This window comes from Bombyx mori, chromosome 7 (genome assembly GCF_030269925.1).
Source record: "Bombyx mori chromosome 7, ASM3026992v2".
Taxonomy (NCBI): domain Eukaryota; kingdom Metazoa; phylum Arthropoda; class Insecta; order Lepidoptera; family Bombycidae; genus Bombyx; species Bombyx mori.
This window is the reverse complement of record NC_085113.1, coordinates 2,112,496-2,122,648: the sequence shown is the minus strand read 5'-3', so window position 1 is coordinate 2,122,648 and position 10,153 is coordinate 2,112,496. Positions and strand designations below refer to the sequence as shown.

Sequence of the window (10,153 nt, the reverse complement as noted above, 5' to 3'; positions counted from 1 at the left end):
ACAAACTATTATTCTTTTAACAAATTGTTTTGTGGCCTAACTGTACGTATATTTTGAGACAGGCTATACAAGGGTTATCGCGGCAATGCCAGAGCACCGACAACGTCATCTTTATAGGTACTGTATGATTGAAATAACGTAGTAACGAAAAATATTGCACAGACTGAAGTTGAATGCTAGTAACTTTTTTAGAGCAAAAGGTGTTTAGATTTTTCGTCAGTGTATTCATATTCGTCGTGCCTTTATCTTGTTTATGTATAGAACTTATTTGCTGTAATGTGATTTCAAATAAAACAAAACAAAATAAACGACAACAACTATATTCACAATTACAATTCTTAAACAACTTATCAAAAGCTTACACGACTGAAAGTCTTAACAATTACATTTAAAAAACTAAAGTACAATAATCTAAAACATTAACTAAATCATTCGACTCCAAAGTAAACCTGTATTACTGTACGTTGCATTCCAAAACCGATTTCTGCTATATAAAATATGAATATATCTGTTATAAATTGATAAATCAAAGATTTTTTTGGGTATTTTCGAAAGTTATAGGGAATGAGAGGCTCACTAAGAAAGTCTAAGTATGGGAGAACATACACTGAGAGCAAGCAAATTTCTTCATCTTCCGTTACGACAAGGACCATCATCGTCCCTGCTTATCCTGTTTCGACGCTATTGCATTATGTTTTATAATGTGCTTCTTCCTTCGAGCATTCCCACAAGCCGCTCTGGCTGCTTCGCAAGCACAGTGCGCTGCTTGCTTAGTGGCCGAGCATTCAGCGCAAGCACATTGTAGCTTATGCTGTAATTGAGCTAATCGAGCTCTCGCTTCTGACAGATTATGGCATTTCTCCTGAAGACCATATTTCGTTTTTTCAAGGACACAGTGAACGGACTTTTCCAACTGTGCTGCTAGTTGAGTAGCTTGTACCAATAGCTTGTGCTGGAATGAATAATATTGTTATTTGTACACACAATCAATTACTTTTCTGGGCAGAGCAATAAATGAAATAGACAGTTATATAATATGAGTTTATTACAACAATTTAACAAAATACAAATCAATCAATCCACCATCCTATTTGCCCTTTTTGCCAGAACAGAGGCATGACATAAATTTAACTGAAGTTTCTCTCAAGCAGACCGGTACGCAAGCCAATACCGTCGCGGCTGCTATGAAGGCGCACATCGACATACAAATCATTTTGAATCCAATACCAGCATCAGACCTTGAACAAAAGAAATCAAAGCTTTACGAAGCGTGTTGGAAACTTCAACAATTACTACCGTGGTAGTAAACGCACGAGCAGTATAGCTTTTTTGATCTTTAGACTTTATACTTCGTAAAACTTTGATTTTTGCTTTTGCTGATCCGGTAGGAATTGTTGAAGGATTTTTCGTTAATTTTTTTATAAAAGCCAGAATGATAATCAGCACCCAACAGATCATTAATCTCCGAATATTTTTTGCTAGCCACGCAAAGCTACGTGAAATAATCATAGCTAAATGAAAATGTCAAGTCTCTCTATAAAACTGAAATCTTTTATATTCAAAGACTGCCTAAGACTGTCATTCCTTACCCCACATTCAGATTGACCACTTAGCATTACTATTAATAACCGTGATACGCAAATTAAAATATTCTAACGAGTAGTGACTAGGTTGTGATTAGCTATAACGTCTAATATACTAAAATTATAACACCCGCTATGACTATCGCTAAAATTTTGGCAAAAATGCAGAGATACTAAATATAAGAAGTTCCAAATAGTTAATAAAATAAATATACAGTTCTAGTTCTAAATATAAACAGTTCAATGTTGCTCTTACCTGAGCTGTAGCTTGCTGTGCCGCTTCCACAGCCGCATTAACAGTCCCTTGTTGTTGGTGGACAGCAGCTGTGTTCTCTGCTACCACAGCCTCTGCTTCTTTCACCTCTTGTTGGAGTTGTTCTACGACAGCTTGTTTACCAGCTAGCGCCGCCTCAGCCGCTTTAGCTGCTTGAAGAGCTTTTTCCGCAAGTTGAGTCTTTACCTATTAAAATTATTTAGTATGAAAATTTTCAATTACATAATACAGGGTGGCCCATAAGTCCTTTGATATGAAAAAATTTTTATTAAAATAAAACTAATTACATTATGAATTAAATTTTTATTTACATAAAAAGCTTAAAAAACGGGAATTATTTTTTGAAAATAACATCTCCTAAATGTAATCCGTTGCGATCACGGCACTCTTGCAAACGACGTCTAAAATTGTCGATGACTGCGCGGCACGTCACTGCTGAAATGCTTGTCAATTCTCTGCGGATGTTTTCTTTTAGGGCCTCAATTGACCGCGGGTTTGTGTCGTATACTTTAGCCTTAAGGTAGCCCCACAAAAAAAAAACCATCGGGGTCAGATCTGGACTACGTGGAGGCCAGGAAATGTCTCCTCTCTTAGAGATAACTTTGCCAGGAAAAAGTTGACGGATAACGGGCATAGCAGTGTTAGAGGTGTGAGAAGTGGCCCCATCCTGTTGAAACCACGTCCTGGCATTAAAGCCTGAAAAGTTTTGCAATTCTGGTATGAAAAACTCTTCGATCATAGCCACATATCGCTCCGACGTAACAGTAACTGCGCGCCCTCTGCCATCCTCAAAGAAGTAAGGCCCTAGGATACCATGGGCTGACATAGCGGCCCAAACAGTCACTTTCGGACTATGTAAGGGCTTCTGATGCTTAAGTTTTGGATTGATGGGGCTCCAATAGCGGCAATTTTGTTTACTAACATGCCCGTTAAGATGGAAATGAGCCTCGTCAGAGAACATTATGTTATTGAAGGAAGTAAACCGATTCAACATTTCATTCGCATAATTTTGTCTTTGAATACCGTCAGTTTCCTTTAATTCTTGAACCAACTGAATTTTGTAAGGGTGCATATGTAAATCTTTCTTCAAAATCCGTTGTAACGATGTCCTGGATACGTTTAATGCTCTGGCGCGCTTACGAGTTGACTGTGTCAGATTTTCGCGAATAGACTGTGTCACTGTGTCTATGTTTTGTTCCGTACGTGACGTCCTTGGGCGACCCAACCGCGGTTTATCTAACGTCGAACCGGTCTCCTCGAACTTAGCAACCCAGTTCTTAATCGTTTGAAGAGTTGGAGTGTCGTCAAAGTTGTGTAAACCTTTGTGTTCTCGAAATTTACGCCGCGCAACGGTTGCCGAATTGTCGTTTTTATAAAACTCGCGCACAAAAAACGCCAGTCCGCTCCGGTAAAACGCTCCATCGCGACTAAATTCCCAGAAACCGAAGTTACTCCCCCCGCTTCCCCTGCACCGCTCACGCGCGCCCTGTTCGTTTTATTCAAATTTTACTTTTCAAAGGACTTATGGGCCACCCTGTATTTATGGATCCATGTGCTTGGACTTACTTACGATCACCAAATAACCCAATCCATAACGGAACGCAAATCTGGCACTAATATAATTACTTATCAATATTACAAACACATATTAGTAAAACACTAATCTACAGAATACTAACGTTTTTCATTATCAGACGAAGTATTTTCTTTTAGCCAAGTTGCGATTAAACTAGATTAAATATGAGTTACATATTCTAATAAAACTACAGGGTAGCATTAACAGTCTAAGCGATTCATTTCCCACACACTCCATGACTAATGGAGGAGACTATACAAAAGTTTAGGTCTTTTATTTATCGATTGAGGCACTACGAAGTCTGCCGGATCAGCTAGTAAACAATAAAACTACTTGTGATCAGTCTAACCATATGCGCGGCTTGTGCTCCGGCCGCGTTCTGCGCTGCTTGGGCCGCTTTCGCTTCGGCCGCGGCCTTCTGCGCTATACTCGTCGCGCACTTCCCCTTGCAATCCCTCTGTACCTCCCGCACCTTCGGCTCCTTCCTAGCTTGCAGTGCCTGAGTTTTTTCCGCCCTCCTCTCCGGAAAACCCCTCGCTGACACCAAAGCCAGTAGTAGCAACACCAAAAGTCTCATTTATAAATCACTTTAGTAACTTATTTTATATGTTATGGCAATTTAGGATTGCCGTTCGTCCGTTGTACGGCTGCATAGGTTATTTTCACAGAATGGTGGATTAAAGAATTTTTCCAAAAAATGTACACAAACAAAGAACGATCTGGATATTGACGTGATGACATTGAAGTTTTGGTTTTTGAAAAGTTTTCCGGATCTACCAAAAGTTAAAGAGTTTGGATAGCTGAACTTCACTGTACATTTCCGGTTCCAAATCTGTGTGGTTTAAATTTATTGGTCCCATTTAAAATCCTTGACGGTTGTGATTTAAGATTATTTCGTGAACTAATGTAGTAGAATATGTGCTTATTCAATAAGAAGCATTTGAAAACTTTTTACCAGTATTTCATAGCGCAGATGTTGACCGAGTTCACGACCGACCTGACGTTGATTGGTTACTGGAGTCAAAATATCGCTAGAAGAATTTCACCGACTACTTTGAGAGTTCTGATATGTTTCTGTTTAAATATTATGTTCTCTCATAACTGATTATGTTTTTAGTTTTAATCAGTACCCAATATATTAGGTCTGTTAGGAGCGTCATTGCCACGGGTAGACTGGAACCTGCGGGTATGATGTCAGGAGCAGCTGAAATAGGCGGTAGCTTGACTGTACGATACCAACGTTGATATCCGTGAGCAAGGCAAGCATCATCTTTTCAGCAAATGCTACTTTCTCTGTAACAGAAATAAAAATAAAGCAGACCCATCTGTCTATCTTCTTTCTAATCTAGCAATTACTGTATCGACCATACTTCTAAGACACTCATTGATTCTAAGCCCAATACTTGGTGCCAGTTATTTGATAGCCTTTAAGTCAGTTTAATTCCTAATATTTGAATGTATCAATTTGATTCTTTGACTAGTATTGGCGTTTGGGGGCGATCAATTTGTGGTTCTTAAGGAATGTGGATTTCCATGACGACCTGGAGCTTGACTCCATCAGTAAGTATATTCATTCAGTCGGCATCAGTGTGCTTTTTTGAAAAGGCGCCACCACACGAAAATCCTCTTGTCGTGGCCGCCGGAAATTATATACTTGATCCTGCGGACCGAATGGTAAACAGTCGACGTCGCCCTAAACACGTCATTACGGATCCTCCCGATTCATTAACGGTGCTTTTAGGTACTGCAAGCACCGGTCACCATTCCCATTGAACCCGTCGCTTGCGACGAAGGGCTCGACGAGCGAATTAACCCATAGACACAGCCCACTGAGTTTCGCTGGATCTTCTCAGTGGGTCGTCTTTCCGATCCGGTGGTAGATTCTGCGAAGCACGGCTCTTGCTAGGGCCAATGTTAGCAGCACCTCCTGGTCCGAGCTCACCTACACGCTAGGGTAGAGCTGATATAGCCTCTCAAGGCTATCAGGAAAGGTAGGACAAAAAAGTGATCTATCGCTAGCGAAAGTCGATCCGATTAAAGGCAATGAAATAAATACATGATCCATTTATCCTCCTTAGTATTCAGGAGCTGAATTCTAGAAGAAACAAAACTATGACAGTTGTCAAGCTGACAGTTTACATTTTACGATGGTGTAAATTTAACAGCTTAACGAACTTAAGCGAGGATTTTCAAAATTATGTGACGGCATTTCACGAATTCAGAGATTATGGTAGCCTCGTGAATTGTATCGATTAGTCTGGAATATTTTTGATTTTCGTTTCATACCAATCGGGTAAGTTTAAGCTCCCGGTCCGTTTACATATTCAGATCATCATACGATTTAAATAACAAAACATATCTTTCTATTATATTCTATTATAGTGAGTTAGTTTCTTTTTATTCAACGTATGTAACTAGAATATGCTGTTTTAGTAGATTAAGAGATAAAGAATATCTTATATAATCTATTTTGCAAGTATAATGACAATAAGGATGTGGTTTTTGCATATTTCCATATTACTTAGATTTTCAATGGGCAAGAAATCTCAAAAGCTATAACACGCTATTTTTGGTTCTTTGGGCTTGGTCTACACACGACCTAATCTATTTTTACGGTAATTTCATCGACGGGCAGATATTTTTAAACAGTAAAAATACTTTTTTTATTAAAATCAACATTTACTATAACTCTACTGTTAAAAGTGAGACCTTAGAACTCATGTTTCAAGGAGTGGTTTTTTTTATTGCCCTCGTAGGCAGACGAGTATACGGCCCATCTGATGGTGAGTGGCCACTGCCTACCGTTTAATACTCTCCAATCCGGAGCAGATATCTGCGTTATCGTCAAAAAAAGGAGGGCAGGCTGCGCCGTCTCAAGATGGTGGTGTACGGCGTCGAGGGTGGCGGCATTTACGTTGTAGATGTGGGCTCTGAGCTCATCCACCCATCTAAGCAATTAAAAAATAATATATATATCTATAATATAATATAAATTACTATTTTTATATTAAAGAATAAATTGAAATATATATCTAAATTTCCTTTTATTGCTTGAATGGGTGGACGAGCTCACAGCCCACCTGGTGTTAAATGGTTACTGGAGCCCATAGACATCTACGACGCGAATGCGCCACCCACCTTGAGATATAAGTTCTAAGGTCTCAGTGTAGTTACAACGGCTGCCCCGCCCTTCAAACCGAAACTCATTACTGCTTCACGGCAGAAATAGGCAGGGTGGTGGTGGTACCTACCAGTGCGGACTCACAAGAAGTCCTACCACCAGTAAAAGTAACCTCGCGATGAGGTCACTGAAAAAACAAATATAGCAACAATAATGCTATTACTTACCAAGAGAGATAATATTAAATTCTCAGTCAACAGTATAATGACGTCCTTCATATAGTAAATTACCATCAGCAACATCATGTAAGGGAACTGGTGGGTAAGCACCGGATAAGTAAGGTAATAGTTGAAGATGGCGCCATCTTTACTGTTTGGATGGATCGAGTTCAAGTCTGGTTTTAAAGGTTTACTTGAGTCTATAGAAAAAAAAACACTCTCCACTTTAGTGTAGCACTCTTAACAAACATAATTTAATTACGAAGGAATTTTTGTTCTGTTTCGTCATTGCCAAATTCCGTCTAATAAATTCAAATGTAATCATTAATTTAAATATCAATGTAATGCATCATTTGCTTTCTCTCTTCCGTTCTTTTTTCTTGAAAGTTTAATATCTAGATGCTAATTAGTTTCGACAACTTTATTTAAAATAGGGACATTATTAAAATATCAAAATAGTAAATAGTGAAATCTTAAATTACCCCAACAGTTAAGGACAACTTTTGTTTAAAAAAAAAAGTGGTTTTATTCTGTGACCATTTCATATTAATCACATTGACATCTCAAATGTATCAGAATGATGTGATCTTCGTGTAATTTTGAAACCCATAAGGTTCACCGGAATAGACCGATGCAGAGAGCATCTTGGTATCTTGGTATCGTACATACTACGTGGGGAGTGTTCTGGGATGTTTTTTTTTTCAGAAAGTCTCATCATCTTTTCTAACCATTGTGTGGTAATGGCTTAGCAGCTCCCGTGTACTGGTTTAATGACTATTATCTTCTATTAGTACTATCTTCTTTGTCGTTTAATCACTAATGAGTATCGTGATTATAAATGATTTATCTCCATTTTCTTCTATCTGGCGCTAGTTCAATAGATCGTTTTAAAGCTTCTCTTGTTTTATCTACAATACTTTTACGCAGCGGTGATCGAATACGGCCCCTTTGGAGTTTCCCCTGTATCTATCTTACGATCAACAGAACCTCTCGATGCGACCAGTTAAACATGAGTCCTGTTGATCATTTTATAAGCTAATCTCTTCGTGATCACATCAATTAATTAATTAAATGTTTTCAACAATTGCTTTTCGTTCACAGAATTTCGCTACTAATAGAGCAGTTCCGTCGAAAGATGATTTGCCTCTCCCTGTACGCCCTGATCGCGTCAGCAACTTTACTAGCCTGCGTACCCGTTTGCTACAAACGCTTCGAGATGCAAAAGTTCCTTCAGTGCATCAAGAAGTAGGTAAACGATGTTGATTTGCATGACCTGTTTCACGGCGCTCGTGGCGGCGGGCTGTATCGCGTGCGGGCCAATAGTTTTGGACACTTATTGGCCCATAAAGAAGTCCAAGGAAAAAAAGAATTCGTCGCCAGTATGCAAGAGCCCGTGCTGTCCAAAGCGATCGGGTGCTAAATGATTTTCACAACGTAACACGTAAAATTTATGTCTTATTTGTATTTTGAGTGTAATCTTGAACGGTGTGTGCTTTCTAATTAAATGATTAAAAAAATTACTTCGTTTTTATTTGTTTTATGATCGCGTTATCGGTCGCTGGTGACTGCTTTATTTCTGCCTATCACGCTAGAAAAATGTCATTTATTGCAACGTTTAAATTAATATGTCGGGCGACGAATGAGTAGCTCGAATGCAGTGATTGTCTATTTCAATAGATCGCTACCATTGTCAGACTATCAACTGTGAGCACTCGTGAAAATGTCACATAGCGTATAAAGAAAAAACTTGAATTTTCAAAAGTTAGTTTCTTTCTTTTTACATGAGACGATAAATTCAAACAAAGTTGGATTAAAATGAAGTCACCGTAGCCCAAAGCATAAGATACCCGATACATTACCCGCTGAGTTTGTTTCGCCGGTTCTTCTCAGGACTGTGGCTTTTTTTGGAACCGGTGGTAGAGTTAACTTTATTATTTGTATTTTGACATTCAACAAGTGTGTCATACTGACATCTAAGTTGAAATAAATGATTTTGAATTTGAATTTGAATTAGTATCGCGCGATGTGCCTGTGCCGGTGTTTGAATCCCGCAGATTTTTTTTTATTGTCTGGTTAGGCACACGAGCATGCGGCCCACCTGATGGTGAATGATTACTGTCTTGGCCAATGCCAGGGGCAGAGCCAAGCCGCTGCCTACCGTTTAATACTCTCCACAAGGCTCGTTTGAAGAATGACATGTCATAGGGCTCAGGAAACACCGTGGAGGGGAGCTCATTCCAAAGTCGGATGGTACGTGATAATTAAGATCTCTAGAAACGCACTGTGGATGACCGCAGTGGCTCCAGGTAGTATGGATGAACTCTACTCCGGTGGCGGGCGGTGCGGTAGTAAAAACGAAATGTTCATGAACAACATCCAACAGTAAAGGAATAGCATTGTGTAATAATTTGCGTAATTACTGGTGTTAGGGCGTCTTCTGGGTCCGAACGGGTAGATACCACCATCCTGTCGATTTCTGCCGTGAAGCAGTAATGCGTTTCGGTTTTAGGAATGGGGCAACGGTTTTACACTAAAACTGAGACTCAGGGCTCACCCCTGGTGGTGGCTTTCATGTTGTTGTTGAGGGCTCTGGTAGCCGCTTAGCACCAGGCGTGACGTATCGTATCAAATCAAAAAAAAAAATTCAACATAAATGAAAGTACTGGTGGTAGGACCTCTTGTGAGTCCGCACGGGTAGGCACCACCGCCCCGCCTATTTCTGCCGTGAAGCAGTAATGCGTTTCGGTTAGAAGGGTGGGGCAGCCGTTGTAACTTACTTGAGACCTAAGAACTTATATCTCAAGGTGGGTGGCGCATTTACGTTGTGGATGTCTATGGGCTCCAGTAACCACTTAACACCAGGTGGGCTGTGAGCTCGTCCACACATCTAAGCAATAAAAAAAAAAGTACATACTTGTTGAACGTCAAAAGAACTACCGCTAATTCACAAGAACTAGCCTCCGTCCTGAGAAGAATTGGCACAGAATTGCATCCCATTGAATTACAGTTTCAATTAATTCATCTACATCTCACTTCGCTTCAGTTTTCATTGGAAGTATTTTTATAATAATGGAATTATTGAAGATATTTAGAAACTCGATACTGGTTATAGAATAAAAATTCTTGCATAAATTTAAATATGTAACAAAATAGATTAAGATTTTAAAAACAAAGATTAAATATGAAGCATCCTTTGGAGTACATAAACTAAATGAAGACTTTTTTCTCTATTGTCGGGTTGGGTAAAACTGTTTATAAATACAAGGCTTTTTATGGTAAGGCCACAACACATGAAATTTTAACAAATGAAAAACCCGTCAAAAATATTAGGAGAATGCCCCTCCGAAAACTGGTCCCGGTTTCATCTAAGGTGAACTCGTT

At 39.2% G+C, this 10,153-nt stretch overlaps 1 protein-coding gene and 1 long non-coding RNA gene across 3 annotated transcripts; one reads left to right on the top strand and one right to left on the bottom strand.

The window, feature by feature from the left end:
- Nucleotides 1-304: 304 nt before the first annotated feature.
- Nucleotides 305-4,178, bottom strand: LOC101744397 (tol-Pal system protein TolA). Of its 2 annotated transcripts, none has more exons than XM_004923244.5 (3): nucleotides 3,783-4,178; nucleotides 1,840-2,043; nucleotides 305-952 (listed from the first exon to the last, which is right to left on the bottom strand). In XM_004923244.5, exons 1-3 carry the CDS (start codon nucleotides 4,008-4,010, stop codon nucleotides 653-655), a joined length of 732 nt encoding a protein of 243 aa, XP_004923301.1. In that variant the 5' UTR covers nucleotides 4,011-4,178; the 3' UTR covers nucleotides 305-652. The 2 variants fall into 2 exon arrangements, with proteins under 2 accessions (XP_004923301.1, XP_021209217.1); XM_021353542.2 differs by lacking the exon at nucleotides 305-952 and adding an exon at nucleotides 1,028-1,238.
- Nucleotides 4,179-5,547: 1,369 nt separating this feature from the next.
- Nucleotides 5,548-8,141, top strand: LOC101744307 (uncharacterized). The gene is made up of 2 exons (XR_209619.5): nucleotides 5,548-5,726; nucleotides 7,874-8,141. It is a non-coding gene; the product is annotated as an uncharacterized LOC101744307 (long non-coding RNA).
- Nucleotides 8,142-10,153: the final 2,012 nt, after the last annotated feature.

Excerpts from the sequence above, each read along its gene's own strand:
- LOC101744397 (XM_004923244.5), bottom strand. The coding sequence starts at position 4,010 with ATGAGACTTTTGGTGTTGCTACTACTGGCTTTGGTGTCAGCGAGGGGT. Across the intron at positions 2,044-3,782 it reads GAGCACAAGCCGCGCATATG|GTAAAGACTCAACTTGCGGA; the intron begins GTTAGACTGATC and ends TAATTTTAATAG. Across the intron at positions 953-1,839 it reads CACAGCAAGCTACAGCTCAG|CACAAGCTATTGGTACAAGC; the intron begins GTAAGAGCAACA and ends TATTCATTCCAG.